The 15,974-nt window shown below is 50.2% G+C and overlaps 1 protein-coding gene across 4 annotated transcripts in view; it reads left to right on the forward strand.

The window, feature by feature from the left end:
• The first annotated feature begins 834 nt into the window (after positions 1-834).
• CCDC9B (coiled-coil domain containing 9B) overlaps positions 835-15,974 on the forward strand; it is a 51,696-nt gene continuing 36,556 nt past the window's right edge. For 3 of the 4 annotated variants that reach the window (XM_054201126.1, XM_054201127.1, XM_054201128.1), the window contains exons 1-5: positions 835-968; positions 6,708-6,821; positions 8,438-8,542; positions 9,276-9,338; positions 9,735-9,899. In XM_054201126.1, coding sequence (XP_054057101.1) covers positions 948-968; positions 6,708-6,821; positions 8,438-8,542; positions 9,276-9,338; positions 9,735-9,899 — 468 coding nt within the window. In that variant the 5' untranslated portion in view covers positions 835-947. The remainder of the gene's footprint in view (positions 969-6,707; positions 6,822-8,437; positions 8,543-9,275; positions 9,339-9,734; positions 9,900-15,974) is intronic. The other variant, XM_054201129.1, reaches the window with a different exon arrangement.

A 15,974-nucleotide genomic window follows, 5' to 3' on the forward strand; every position in this document is an offset into this window, starting at 1 on the left:
ATACAAACATAGCTGGACCCTCATTAAGGTCGGGGTGTGCATCAGTCCTTGGGCAACAAAATATTCCTCCATGTGCTTCCATCACTGGTTCACCTCTTGCCTGATCTGGGTCCCTCAGAGGGTGCTGGAGGAGCAGCCAGTCTGCATTGAGGGAGGACGTAGCACACAGCCGGGACACGGTGCTGAGATAAGGGTTCGAGTGTGGCCACCTGAGAGCGCAGCAGAGGAATGCTGCCTGTTTTCTCAAACCCCGGCTATTTCTGACTCTTCTGGGGGTCATTTTGGCAGCTTTTGGACTTACCAGGGGGCCCTCTCCTTTGACTATGGACTCTGCTAGTCATGGTGCTGGCTGGTAATGCCGACCCCGCAGCGTCACTTCTGCTCCCTCCCTGAAAGAAAGGCACATTTTAAAAGCGGGGAAATCATTTCTGGAGAATATTGAAATTAAACAGAAAAAGGCAAATCCAGCACTTGTTTTCCCGTGGAGACTCATACACATAGTCGCACTCACAAGACATTCAGGACCCCAGATATTTTCCCGGTCCCCCGCCAGGCGTGCAACTAGCCATGCATAACAAATAACACGACCCCATGAATGGCTGTGAAGTGAAGTCAAGCTGTTTGCCCGATCCATTTTTCATTGTTCGCCCGGCTTTTCCCACTTTGAACGAGGGCTTGTGGCATCAGGAAGTTAAAAGGAGTCAGGAGGGGGGAAAAGGGGGAGTGTTTCTTTTAAAAAGAGAGTGAGATTGGAGAGGAGGACACAGGCACTCAAAACCCTGTCTGTGCTGGGTATATTAGGCAGCCAGTGCTCTTGGCTGGGAGCCCAGACGAGGCTTTTGTAATCAAAACATGATCTTGTATGCTGTGCAACCAGTGCTGAGAAAGGCCGTCTGATGGCTCTCCTCTTTTAGCTCTGCTCTGGAATCCGCCGGGCTTCGCCGCCGATGTCCAACATGCACCGAGCTGTGAGTGCTGCCTTTGTGGGGCCTGGGGGGGGCGCGGGGCGGAGGGGTCCCTCACCCAAAAAGGCCAAGAAAGGACGTGCACTCGCTTCCTTCAGGGTGGCCTTTCCGTGGTTGTCGCTTTGTTGTTTTTTTTTCTTGCCTGGCTGCCAGCAGGCACTGGGAGCAAACAAGCCGTACCGCATTGTGGGGGGTGCTGGGGGGGGTGGATTTTGGGTGCTGGGGTTTGCATGTCCATGGCCGGGGCAGGTTGCAGTGACTGGCTCGGGACAATGTGCCTCCCGGGAGGGCGGGAGGCCGGGGTAGGTAACAAACAGAAACCCAGGCAGTGCTGATGTTGCCTGTCCCAAGGGTTTCAGCCGCAGCTGTCAAGCCAGTGGATATTTCTTAAAAAGAGCGGATGCATTTGCTTACGCAGAAGAGTGTTAGCTAAGGGCCCCGCTCCTCTCTCCTCTTCCCTTCCCCCCCGCTTCTGTCTTTCTCGCTTTTCCAACCCTGCTGCCTCCGAGGTCTCTCGCTGTAGAAGCAGGCAATCGGAGAAGTATGCGGGAAAACCCTGCGTGCAGAGACAGTGCGGAGCGAGGCGTCCCTCCAGCCCCCGATGAGCTGCGTAGCGAGTGTGTGTGCCACTTAGGAGTGGGGGGTATGACAGAACGAGATGTCGTCATTTAATTGAAGCACGAAGCCGCTTGCTTTCCATTTCTCCTATTGTGACATTTTTATTTGCGATCGATAGAAAGAGTCCTCTTGTTCTGCGGGTTCGTCGCTCTGCTGTGCTTATCTAGGAGGCATCGGGCTCAGCTGCTTTCTGATTCAAAGCCATCGCACGTTTGTTCTGCCAAAGCCATTTATAACTCTCCCGTCGCTGTGACATACGGGCACCTTGGCTCCCCGGAAGAGCTTGACTCTGGGGAGGGCACGGTGCAGCCACTTTTCACCCTGAGCATCAGCTTCGGCATGGTCTGGGGCGGCGGATTCGTTCCAGAAGCGGAGGACAGGGCACGTCCCCCTGTTATCGGCTGGGCTGACGACCAAACGCTGACTTGGCTTAACCGTACAATGGGGGAGCCCCTGCAAGCTCGTGCGGGGACTCGAAACGCCGCTGGGCGCTTCTGCGCGCACCGGGGCGGCTCTGCGGCTCGCGGCTGTGCGGGCAAGAGAGCACCCATCAACCGCAGACCCCCAGCGCTTGCCGAAACAGGTCACGCAGAGAGAAATACATTAATGGCTTCATTAATAACGGGGAGGAGAAGTGCTGAATACCAGCAAAACTTTCCTTCTAGTGACTTGTTTCCAGCTGGAAATGGAGGGACCCCCCTCCCCCCAGCACTAGCTGTGTTGCAATGTAGACAAAATGCTGACAAATGTGCAGTCTCATGCGGAGAGGGAGAACGGTCTGACAGGTCTCTTCCATCTTTTGCCTCTGAAAAGAGAAGAGCACAAATGCAGTCTCTGACGGAATTTTTAAATTCTTCTGAGCCGGCAGCTCTGTCAGTCCTCCTTCAAAGGAATGCGAAGATGAAAGGGGTGTGTTTGAGGGCATGCACCACTTTGATCCCACCCTCAAGCAGCCAACACCCCAGCACTCAGCAAACGGCGAACCTGCCAATTTAGTGCTCACAGAATAGCTTCTGTTCAGGTAAACACTGAATTCAGCTTTAATCAGCCTTGCAAAATGGCCATGAAAGTGTATCCACCCACATATACAATATACTCACCTGTCGCGTACCCGGTTGATTGATGGCAATGGAAAATCGTGTTTCATTCTCCCGCAGACCTTGACAAAATCCCATTGTCCAGCAGGAGAATGCGTGGAGGCGGTTTGAATGTCCCTGTTGTTGCACCTGAACACAAATGGGTGCCCGTGTCCTGGCAGAGCGGCCCTCGGTGAGGGCTGTTAAATCAGCACTGATAAAATACCCCTCCTCGGGGGTACGAGTGGCGATGTGCTTGTGCAGGATCTGAGGTCTGCTTTCGCAAACTGGTTCTCCTGCCTTTCCCCTCTCTGGTTTCTGACATCCAGCACACCTCCTCTGTGATGGTAGCACATTTTCAACCTTTAGTCCCTTTTCTCCAAAGAACATATCATACACAGACTTCGCCCCCCTCCCTGTCCCTATTATTTGCAGATCAAGCACAGATCTGCTTGATCAGAGCTGAAATGTAGTTAGCTTTGGGGTGTTTTTTCACGTAAAGCCCTTGAAAGGAAGAGCTAGCGTTGCAGGGATGTGCGGTGATTCAGCAGCTGGATCCCTTCCCTTGAAGGTGAGCACTGGCCATGCACACAGGGGATATTTGCAGCCCTGGTTCCCGGGAAGCCTGTGACACTCTTGGGAGAGCCGTGATGCTCACCCCTGGCTGAATTCCCATGCGCTACTTAGAATTATTTTCCGAAGGGCCAGCTGATCAAACATGCCCACATTCTTACTTTGTGCCCATCTCCCAGGTAGCTGAAAACCTTCCCATGTTAAGGAGGTAATTCCTACAGCTCATCTAAAATCCTGTGCTTTCAAATGGGCAGGATATTCCCATCCTGGTGAGATGCTACGTGACCCACAAAGATCAAGGGTCAGGTTCACAGCGCCTTAATTCTGCCTCATTCGATGCATTGGCACATCTTCAGGAGGCCAGAGCCCCTGTACGTCGCTGGATAGAGTTCACAAAGGTAGCTGGGAACATGTTGCAGAGTCAAAGGCTTTCCCTCCCCTGGGCTATAGCATCTGTGGTTTTACTCTTTGCCTTCAGGCCTTGGGCTTCTCACTGCATGTTTGCGCAGTTTAAGAAGGGCTGTGTTCTATGGCACTCGTCCATCCCCTCCTCCGGCCCTCCACTGCTCCAGTTTTTCCTCTGGTGACCTCCTTAGGACCAGGCAAAAGGCAGCCGAGGTCTCCAGGAGAAATCCTCCCTTCCCAGGAGAAAGGGCTTTGCAAGCCCCTTGGCTACCGCTGGTGGCTGGGCCCTGGGGAGCCCAGCTGCCTGGCTCAGCGCCGGCAGGACGGCACCCAGGGCACGACGGGCGTCAGACCCAGATCCCGTGTCCCCAGCTGCTGTGGCCCCTGACGTAGCCTTCCCTGAAGGAGGTCACACCTGCTATGTCATGATTAATGAAGGAAAAAACCCTCCTGCCTGTGCAGAAGCTCTTCCCATCTTGAACGCTCCGGAGCATGCCATGGAGGATGCTTCTGGGGATTTTGCCCTGGAGATGGGGAAGGGCAGCAGCAGAAATGCTCGCTCACAGGGGTGTGGTGACAGTTCGCTCCCATGAAAATGGGGAAACCAACTGTTGGTCTTGGTGTCTTTATGAGGAATTTTATGAGGAATTTGAGAGGAAGCCAACAGGGATGGGAAAAAAACATGCTTTGCCCATGCATTGTGAGCAAAAACACTTTACTGCTTCAGAGTATTTTAAGCAATTTTATTTCCCAATTAACCATCTATTAACGACTGATTCTGATTTTAAAGAAAACTAATCCCAAACATACTTAGGAAAAACAACTCTTCTTCCCTCCTGGTACCACTCCCTCCCTGTTTTTTTGGTTCTCTGTTCCCCTCAGCACGGGGCGCCGGTGGGGGGATTCACCCCTGGTGGCTCCCCGACTGCCAGCAGCCCCTCAAGGGTCCCCACTCAGGTGGACCTCTGTTGGAGCGGGGCCAGAGGAGGCCCCGGAGATGCTGGGAGGGCTGGATCCCCTCTGCTGTGGGGACAGGCTGAGAGAGCTGGGGGGGTTCAGCCTGGAGAAGAGAAGGCTCCGGGGAGACCTTCCAGCCCCTTCCAGGCCCTCAAGGGGCTCCAGGAAAGCTGGGGAGGGACTCTGGATCAGGGAGGGGAGCCGTGGGACGAGGGGGAAGGGTTTTCCACTGAAAGAGGGACGGTTTAGATGAGATAAGAGGAAGAAATTTTTCACTCTGAGGGTGGTGAGCCCCTGGCCCAGGTTGCCCAGAGAAGCTGTGGCTGCCCCATCCCTGGAGGGGTTCAAGGCCAGGCTGGACGGGGCTTGGAGCAACCTGGGCTGGTGGGAGGTGTCCCTGCCCAGGGCAGGGGGTGGAATGAGATGACCTTTAAGGTCCCTTCCCACCCAAACCATTCTGTGATTCTCTCCTCTTCTTCCTCCCAGCAGGGCCTTTCTCCTCTCGACCTCCTCCTGCGCTGGCCCCTTTCCCCCTTTCCTCTGAACTAGGTTTCCACAGAGACGCCATTGCTCCCTGCAGGGTGCCGAGGCCCTGTGCCCCTCTGGGAGCTCCGGGGTGCCACGGCTCCCCCTGATTGGCTGAGAGGCCCCACGGGCTCCCCTGATTGGCTGAATTTTGGCGGGAGGCCCCTGTAGGAGCTGGTTGGAACTGGCTGTGACCAGCTGGGGGCGGTCCATGGCCTCCGCCCTCACAGGGCACCCCGGGCCGCCTCCCCGCTGCCCACATCTCACCAGTTATGCCCAGTATATCCATGCAACTGGGGTGGTTGTAGGACCAGGCTTGTAGCGGCTGTCAGGTCAGCACCAGGCAGGGACTGGGAGGGCTTCCAGGGCTGGGGCTGGAGGTGGGCGCAGCTTCCCCTGGACAGGTCCCTCTCCTGCCCCCGGGACTGGGGCTGAGGTGCCCTGGAGCAGGGTCTGATACCAGCCCCAGAGACCTCGCCAGGTCCAAGGCGAGGACAAGGCCAGGACTGGCATGTGCAGCACAGCGTCCACAGAGGACGTTGGCACACACAGACCTCTTCACCAGCCCTTGGGGACCCTCAATGTGCCTTTGACCATGCGCTGGCTGTTTCCACTTCACAGGGACACAACCCTGAGGGTCACCCACAGGAGCAACACCCAGTTGTAGTGAGATGGGTAACAGTTTTATTCCATTTGCTTCTTGATTCCTCCAGACTTTGCCGGTGCTGCGGGCAACGTGCATCATGCACGGCAGCTGGATTTGCTGCAGTGCTCCTGCAGCAGATTTACTGCACAGGGCCAAACGGCAAAGGTGTCAGGCTGGGAGTAGCCTGCAGGTGGTTAGAGTTGTAATCCTGGCAAAACAGATATCCAGGAGTGCAATGCCTGCTCAGAGATTTGAGGTTCCTTTCCTCCCCTCCCCGGTCTCACTTTGCCTTGTCCAGCTCTCGGTGTGAGTGGAGGAGAGGGAATATGAGACCTCTGCAGCATGCAGATGCCATGCTGATAAGGAGTGCACAAAAACACTGTTTAAAAATAAACCTATAGTGCCTTGGAGATCTCAGCCTTGCCACCTTGCTCTTCATGCAAACACCAAGCAGAGTCTAGACAATATGGATCAGGTTGCTGCAGTGAGTTGATAATCCTCAGCATTAATTTTTCCTAGACGCTGCTGTCACTAGAATTTTAAAAATCCAATTTGGTATCCCCTGTGGTAACCAAGGTGCTCTCTGAATGTAAATGGAGGGGAAATGATGTGCCTGAGAACACCTGAACTAACAGTAGAGAGGTGTCACTTACTGCATGCAGCTAAGCAGTGTGTTAACTCTGAAGCCTACCAACAGCCATCAAAGTGGGACATCAGCTTTTTGCTCTACCTACCTCATTGCTGAACAAAAATTGTGAGAAAATAAAAGGTCAGTTCTGTTAGGAAAAAGTCAATTTACAAGATACAGTATTCTTTTTAATGAAGGACCAAGGGGAGAAATGGTGGGGAAAAACTCTTCCACTTCCCACCCCATCCAAACAGAAGCAGGTTTCCTCCTGTTGATGTGATGACTGAGAAGATCTTTGCTCCTTCTGTTTTCAGGATGCTGCTGTGGATGATGCAGTGTTAAGGAAGAAGGAGCAGAAAGATGTTGAACTCGATAAGAAAATCTTGGCTTTGCGGAAAAAGAATGAAGCGCTTATACGAAGATACCAGGTGAGTCTGCAGGTTCTGACCTTCCCCAGCTCCGTTTTGGAGTCCTCAGTCGCACTGTGAAGAAAACGGCCAGCAGTGTCGGTGTGACTTTGTTATACAGGTAACATATTAACATCGGAAAGCATTTGGAACAGTGGGCAGAGCTCTGCCTCTAGCTGCGGCTCCTGAATTGCTTGGAAAGCAGGCTCACTGATGCTTGCCTTGCTGCTGCAGCATCTCCTCTTGCCCTACCGTCTTCCTCTGTCTGCATCACACTTTTCCCACCCCTTCACCTCATATTTCCCCGTCTGTCCTTCCCAGTGCCTTGTGCTTATCCTCTTGGGTGCATAGGAGGTTGCATCCTCAAGACATTTGACAGGTTTATCTTCCCTGCCAGGGCAGTGGTGTGGGTTGAAGCTCCTCCCTGGCCAGTCCCAGTGTTTCTGGGGAGCACACCTTTGCCTCTGTGGAGGCAAATCAAGTCTTTAGCAGCCTGTTGATTACTGCAGCCTTACCCTCTGAATTGGGAGGAAGTACTCCAGCTACACCCCATTTTTTTGATCCTGCCTTGGCCAAGAAAGCGTCCCTAGTGGCCTGCAGGAGGTAGCCAGCCTGGCTTGTATGAGCTGGTTTGGGTGACATTATGGTAACCCGGAGCTCTCGCTGTGGATTTGTTTACCCTTCTCCATGAATGTCTGCATACGGCAGCACAGATTAGGACAGCCTGAGGGTAATCCTGGCAGAAGGGTCCCCCTTGGCTTGTCTGGGTTATTCTCCTGCCTGTGCCAAAGGCCACTTGGCTTTAGGGGCTCTTTAACATTTGCCAGCTGGATAGGCAGTCTTGAGTTTGACAAAGAGCCATGCTGAAAACCCGAAAATCCAGAGGGCACTTTGTGTCTTGGATCCAGAACTGAGAGACTCAGTGGTGCTCTGGGCTGGGTCTTGCATAGAAGACATTTCCTTTGATACCATACAAGCCATTTTGGACCTTTTCTGGTGGCAGCAAAAAATGGTACATAGTGGAAAGCTATGGGAAAGGTTGAATGCCACAAGCAGCTGGAGAAGAGGAACTCTCATCCCTGTATGAAAAGCTACCCACCTGCCACCACCACTTGGCTTCTAGAATAAACTGCCTAGTAGATCGCCAGACCTCAGCCACCTTCTCTTGGCCACAGATGCTGCCTTGGCGCCAGACTGGCACAGGGACTATGGCTCCTGTGCATGGCCCTCCCTTTCTGCAGGCTTGGTGTGTCTTCCAGCCTCTCCACATGTCCTGTACCCAATTTTTCATGAATGTCAAACTGATCATCTTCCCTGCCTGTCAGAAAGGGACCCCTGTACTCTGTGCTTGCTTCCTATTGCATGTGCTGGGACCACAGCGGACACTCTGAATCAACAAGACATTTACTAAGGTGCTGGTGGCACAGGGACAGGTAATGCAGGTCACAGCTGCCCGTGACCCCTTCCAGGGCACGTGGATGGAACACAAGTTGGTCTGCTCCCTCTTAGAAATATGTTTCTGTGGAAACACATGGGTTAGAGGTGGGTCCATCTAGGAGAAATCCTAAACAGGAAAATGGACAACATCTGTAGGCATCCAGGTACCGGCTGATGATAATGATATGTATGTGTTTCAGGAGATAGAAGAGGACAAAAAGCGAGCTGAGCAGGAGGGAATGGCTGTCACCTCCAGGAGACCCAAGCAAGATGGACTCACTATTACTATCACCAAGGCTCACAATGTAAGTGCTGCCTCTCCACCCCAGTCAGCTCTCACTCCAGTCCTACCTCAGCAAAGTGACATTTCTGAAAGGAATAGCCTCCACAGCAAAGCTTTTTCAGGTGTGGGACATTGCTCCTAAGCCCTCAAAAAAGGATTTAAAAACTGCAGAGATGTGTGCTCAAGGTGATTTTAACTTATAAATTTCCAGCCATGCCCAGGCACCTGTACCCAAACATGCAGAATTAACAGACAAATAAATGAGTGCGTGAACAGGCACACTTGGCCCTGGATGGGTCGCAGGTGTGAACATTGCAACAAACAGGTAGGCAAAACCTATTGGTGCATGTGTGTCACTGGAGGCATCAGGAATGCCTCTGAGGATGCCTGTAGCAAAATCATGGTCTCCTTAGGCTTTGTGAGTAGCCCTTGCTTGCTTTGAGGCTTCCCACAACTGGATCAAATGCTGCAAGTCCCAGGCTTCCCTCCTAAGTGGACCGAATCTGTCTGACAAGCCCTGCCCACCCCTCCTGGCAGTGTGCGGCTTGGTAAACCACCCAGCCGGTCCTGCTTCCCTGGGTGAAGTCCTCTGTCAGAGGAAGCGCGCAGCTTGCTGAGCCAGACCACCCTCCTTCCATGCAGTTGGCACTCCTGGGTTGTTAGATCCAGGCTAGTGCATTGTTCACATCTCACCATGTCCCGGCCCTTGCTTTTCTCCGGAGGTGCGCTGTTGCACACGTTTTTCTCTCATACAGGACCTGAAAGATGCAATTACCCAGACTGAACACTATGGACAAGATAGCCCAGCCCTCTCGATGGTGAGCACCACCCTCAGGAGCCATCCACTTGGCTTCCAAGGCCATCTCCATCAGGACTTAGGCTTTCCTGATCTAACTCAGAGTGCTGCAGAAAGAGATGAGGATGACATTTGTTTCCTATAACTCTGGCATTTTAGTCTGAAATGTCAGATTTGTAAGTGCAAAGGATTTTCCAGACCCGCTGTAATTGTGGGTTTTGCTGCTGAGCAGACAACGAGCCCCTTGTTCCCTAGGAATGTCACGGCACCACGCCGGGCACAGAAAAGCTTCCTCGGGGCAAGGCCTGCCTTTTCTGTAGCTGGCCTCCCTGCTCGCGTGCAGGTGTGTTTGGGGAAGGGAACAGCATCGGTGAGCCGAGGGGCTTGGATTTGCTAATGGAAGTAATTCATTTTCCAGGACAAAAGGATTGTGAGTGAGAAGTGGGTGAGTCCCTGTCCTACGAGCCCTGGGTTTGGCATTGGCAGTGAGGAAGAGGAGGAGGAGGAGGAAGCAGATCATATGTTCACATTCAGGATGGGGAAGAGGATGCAGCTGGCTGTCACCATGGACAACAAAGCCAAGGTGAGCAGGGAAGAGGTTTCCTCTTACACTTCAGCCTCTTGACTTACAAAGGAGCTTCTGTTCTGCCTCTCACTTGCGCTTTCTGCTCAGCATGTCCCCCGATGTCTCATCTCCGAAGGGAATAGTTCCCTTCCCGCCCCTTTTCAATCCTTCAGCACAGCGTCGGTCTTCATCTCGAGTTGCCACTCACTTTCCTCCCCATGTCTGATTCACAGGAGCCAGCCCCCAGGTTTGCTAAACCTCCCAGCGGCTCCATCCAGCCACGCATAGCCAGTTCCCTTTCTGAGAGATCAGCCACCTCATTGCCCTCCTGGCCACTAGTGGGTTTGTTAAATTGTGTCGCTGTGCCTGGAAAGGGGATGGAAATAAGTGGAAGCTTGGTCAAATTTAGCTGCGTTACTCCCCAGCTATTCCCAGGGAGGCAGCAGTGTTTGGTGGTAAAAGCAGCATCATTTCTCCCTGTTGCTGTATTCCAGAAAGTCCTAAGCACAGAATAAAAAACAGTGTGATATGTATCTGTTGCAGTTGCCAATGTGATGAGCAGAAAGTGTGACACAGTATTTGCAGACTTAATTAAAAATTGTGCAAAATGTCAAAAGTAATTGGAAATGCTACTTCATTTTTTAAATCCCAAAGCATCCCCTCCTGGGTGCTACCTCATGCCTTGTGGAGTCTGTGCATCTAGATAAAATGATCAAAGGATCCTAATGGCAGCTTTAGCATGTCAGGAGATATTTGCCAAGAAGGGTTTGATAAAACTTTGGGAGTTAGTATTGGCAGCATGTCCAAGGAAGTACGTGCTTGTACGTGCTTCACGCTCCTCTTTTCTTCCCTTGGAGTATATCTCAGGGGACTGATCTTGTTCTCATTGGAGTCTGTGAGTTTGACCGCTGAGATAAATAGGAACAAGGATCAGAAGTGCCACCTTCTTTGGAAAAATGTAGTATCTGCATGCACTGATGCATCTGTATGGGAACTCGGGGAATCTCTCCAGTTAGTGAGTCTCTGGAGGGAGATTATTGCTGCAGGTGATATTTCTTGCTGTTAAATGTGTTCCAAAAGAATACAGGCGGCAATCTTACCTATTTATTGATTAAGACTAAGGAGACACCAGTGAGACAGTGGGAGACACAACACCCAGGTGAGCACAGCCCCTTTGTGCTGACCGTGCTGATGGGAAGGAGACAGAAAGCCTGAGCTGGCCCTTGTGCCTCGCTGAGACGTTGGGGTGGACGAGGTCAGCCCCTGCCGCCATTGCAGCAGCACTGGGAAAAGGAAACGGTGGCAGCAAATGGTGCTCCCCCAGGTCCCCTTTTAGGCACAGCAACGTGCTTGGCCCACAAAATGAGTGGGCTTTTTTGAGCTGAGGTCCAAGCAAAGACATTCCCCAGGGTAATGAAGCGAAACCCCATCCTTCGTGCTACCCTGGTGCTTTGGGGTAGGAGTGCTGAAAACCTTGGCTGTAAACAAAAGGCAGAGAGACGTTTCTCCCTCTGAGGCAGCTTGGAAATATTTTTCTGATTTTGTGCCTCGAATGCCTTTTCATTTCTGTTTTTCTGTGACCTAGTTACCCTTTCTTTCCACGAAGAAGTAGACCACAATCACTGTGCCGTTATAAAGTCATTATATGTTATGTTGAAGGAACTGAATCATTTAGGAAATAATGCACCTTTCACAATGATTTTTCAGGAGAAGGGGACTGAGGCTTCTCATTTCCTTTGTTCCAGACAGATTACCAGTAGCATGAACATTCCCTTCAAATGAAATCTCATTCCAGCACAACCAAACTACCTCCTGATGTAAGGGGAAAAATTCTGTTTTTTCTTAGAGGAGAGGGTACACAGAAATCTAACCATGCTCATTACGGACTGAACTTTACCAACGAGATATTTGAGAGTCTCCTCCAACGTTTCTCATGGCTACATAGCTCTGCACGCGGGGCTTATATTTGAAGCAATTACATTTGCAGAGTGAGTGGCTCTCGCAGGCAGGCTGTGTCCCCTGGAGCCGTTTCCATAATCTATAGCTCAGAATTCAAGTTCTAGATGGGGATTTGTATTAGCGCAAAGCACTGGCAGTTACATCACATTGCAGCCTTAAACTCCGTGCCAGGGTTTTTCAGCATGGCCAATTAATAGAACTCTGAGATTTTTCTGCTGGAAACACATACCTCTGTGGAAACTCCCCATAAGTCCCCTGTTGTATGATACATATGATTTTGCTTGCATTAAGCGCCTTTCACAGGCCTTAGCAGACCCCCAGTGTCTCCCAAGTGTTGGTGTAAAGCAGAACCCAGCAGCCTGACTTGATGACAGAGGAAAACTGATTTATTGGTGAATGTTTCAGTGGCATCAATCCAGAACCTTCCTTTAGTTACTTAAAATGTAGTTCTCAAAATGGATAAGTAGGAAGAGCATGGGACTGTACTGGATGAGAGGGAAAAATTATTAGGATTTTGGACAAAATTGTATTTGATATCACATGAAGTGCAAGCTTATTTGTTGCTGCTGCCCTGTTAAGGCATCCTCTGTGCTACTGAAGATTAAAAGAGAAGGTAGATCATTTGCTTCAGCTTCCCAGTGAGCAAGGATTCACCAAGTGTCCCTGGAGAGGCTTGCTCCGTGATACTGGGATGACTAAATGACCATCACCGTCCTTCCTATGACCGTTGCAAGGTTCAAGCAACAGAGTAGCTGGGCTGTGCACAAAACCATTTACATTCAGTCCTAAATACCACAAACCACTGCAATGGGAGAAGCCCCAAAGGAAAGGCAGCTGTCAAATTGCATAAACTGGACAGAAGTCTAGGGTTTTCTTTTGTTCCCCCTGTTCTTTTTCCCGACACTCCTCAGATAGGCATTTTTAATGCTACCTTTGCAATCTGGGGCATGCCTCAGGCAGAAGATGGGCACTTCTCAGTTTACAGTTTTTCAGTGAAATACTACAAGGGAAGCAGCGCGGTTTTGTCTGACTGCAGCTAAATAGCTAATGCCGGTCTCCAATCTCCTGCAGGCAGTGAGTGAGCCAGGACAGGCCCTGTGGCAGGGAAGAGGTGGCTCTGCCAGGCACTGCCAGCTGTTTGGGCCCTGCTCTCTGTTCCCGTTGGCTCTGCATGGGTGCTTTCCTCATCTGACATCCCTTGCTTTGGGAACTAGCCCACCAAGGGCCAGGATTTTCCAATGTGGGACAAGAAATCTAGGAAATCACTGATATTCTTAAAATAAGAAACAAGCAAAAGAAGACACAAGTAGGCACGTGTCATGGAAAAATATGCCATTAATTTTAGAGAGGGCAGTTAGTTAGAAGAGACTTAACTGAAAAGCAAAATTGCTGATAAGAAAATTGACTCTGTTCTATCTCAAACCAGGACAGCACATTAAGCAGAATGTGCCTTCAGGCATCGCATCTTAGCCAGAAGCAATATGGGGAGCGAGGGAGGGAGGGAAGGAGGGAGAGGAGGTATTACCTAGGAAAGCTGGTGGTCCCCCAGCCTGTACATGTCTAGCTATCGCAGCTCTGCGAAATACTTATTTCCTGTATCAGCCTCTGAGTCTGCCGTGCCATCTGCTCAATAAACTGCAGGGTTTAATGGCTTTGCCACCGCGCCAGCCTTCCCGCTGTGACTTTTAACATCTAATGGCTCAAGGAAGGTGCTGCCTCCCTGTAAATCTAGTAGTGCGCTTTGAGGTTTCTGTCCTGCTCACAGATCTGGGGACAAGGTCCTTTGCATTGGTTTTCAGGTATCCAGGTAGCGACTTTGCTATCGCTTGCACTTAGGGCCCATGTCCGTCCTCACGAAGGACCTTCTCAGACAGTAAGCGCTGAAGCCATCTTCCAAACATACCCCCTGCTGCTCGGCCTCCCTGTCAAGAGTTATTTGTGACCATTTTACTTATCTAAAGGACAGGCCATCGCCACCTAAACACTGAAGAGCCCTAGGGAACAGCTGTTGACTTAAACTAGAATTACTGTTTGAAGTACAAGTTATGGATTAATAACTCGCTATTACCTTGCTAAGCCATCACTGGGCTTACTTTCTTAATTAAAAAAAAAAATTAACTAGAATGCTAAACACCTTGTATCGGTGCTCTGTTTAGGGCAGAGCAAGCCCAGCTCTCCAGTTCATGAACTAACTTCAGCAGTACCACCTAGGATTACTGAACATGCCTGCTCAGGGCTTAAAGGAGGGAAGATTTAGCACCTTGAATGTCCCAGGAAACTCAGGATTATCCCTGGAGCAAAGGTATTTCCTGGGAATAATATCCAGAATAATAATAATTGAAGAACAAAGCAATGTACAGCTTCAGCACCAAAGTATCTACCAGGCTTGAGCGACTCGGTGGTTCCAAGGCAAAGCCAGACCATATTTTCAGCCTCTGAATCATGCTACAAATAGAGCAGGGAGACAGGACAGTTAAGAGCCTATTCTGCATGGTATAATGTGTCCAGCTGCCTTCAGAGGATGTCAGCAGATCGCAGTTCTTCCCCAAATATACTACAGTCATGCAGGGCTGGACCCTGTACAGGAGGGTCTAACTTGACTCATTCCCATGATTCCCAAGAGCTTTGCTCTTAATGGTGGGAGAACACTGTCCTTTGTGGGGACCGTTTGCGTGTTGCGGAAACAGCAGTGCCTTGCTTGGGCTGCAGAGTTCCTCGATGGCAGCGGGCAGCCTCCTCGGCTGGCGGGTTGCTGCCAGGGAGGTAGATGCTGGGGAAAAGAAAGAGATTCTTTCATAGAAAATTGCTTTACAGATTGCTTTGGGCAATTGCCCATGTGGCTTTACAGAGCCCTCCTCCCCAAAAGGTATAAGTGAGGAATGGGATTTTAGAAGAGGAGAGGCTACTGTGGGGAGAGAAAGGAGAGGTGCAGCCTTGTGTACACCAATTCCAAAACAGGGAGGCTGTATTTGTCCCTCTTGTGACTCTGCTGACATTTCTGCGGTTAAGTCACAGTCCCATGATGTGTAAGGCGCCTCAAAAAACTGCTAAGCACTTTTCTTCTGTGCTTCCAGCCATAAGAAAGAGTTTAGTTTTCCTTATAAAGGGGAACTGTGAAGCACACACAATGATGCTTATCACTTCATCCTTTCTAGCTGTGGGAGAAAGTTTAAATAGGAAGGCTCAGGTTTTCAGAGCGGCTGACAAGATGTTGGATTGCACTACCTTGTCATCACAACAGGAAGTGTTTGTTCATATATCTGGAAGACACATGATTCTGTTAGCATAACTTTGCAAGCTACTGTATAAAAGGTGTCTATTTACGTAGTCTTTAATGGAAGAGTTAAATAAAACTGTATTTTCCTGTGTTTATCACAAGGTAAGAGCACTGGCATGGCCTGTTAGTGCCGATACACAGTAACTTCCTAAAATGACCGCATTAATACTGCATTTCTGAGCCACTAAATCATCTCAGCATAACTGCCAACAGGAATGAGACTAGAGGATACTCTTGTGGCCGCAGACATTGCCCCATGAACCCAGAGGGCATGGCAGGAGAGATTTACAGCTTCAAATTATCCAGCCCAGCTCTGTGGTCTGCAATACAAGACCAAGACAGTCTATTCACAAGGTTAATTTTTCTTCATGTCCATTAATAGTGATTTGCACTGACATAAAGGAAAACCACATTGGTTTCTTCGACTGCAAGCAGGAATCCTATGCTGACCATTCTAATTCCAGTCTCCAGTTTCAGTGAAATTTTGGACTAAAATATATTAATCATAGAACATAAACAGGATTTGGAATATTTTTTTCATTTTAAAACATCCTGTGTTTGTATTAGCTAATAGTTCTGGCAATGGAAATATGTTACCTTTGGACACGATGTGATTCAGTCCCTCCGGAGCAGGTACTGCTTCAAAGCCATGAGCTAAATGCTTGTGAGCTTTGTGGCTGATTGATCCTGAATTCTGGTCTGTACTACCTAGTTCTAGTTGTATAAAAGCCAGAGCTGCAGAAATTACGCAAAATTACTAAATTCATACTTGCATATTAAATCCATTACTTGCCTACATCTGCACCCATGCATGTGTGCATATACGCACATACACGGATGTAAAACCTAAATAAGTT

The sequence above is a fragment of the Rissa tridactyla genome, chromosome 4 (assembly GCF_028500815.1).
Source record: "Rissa tridactyla isolate bRisTri1 chromosome 4, bRisTri1.patW.cur.20221130, whole genome shotgun sequence".
NCBI lineage: Eukaryota > Metazoa > Chordata > Aves > Charadriiformes > Laridae > Rissa > Rissa tridactyla.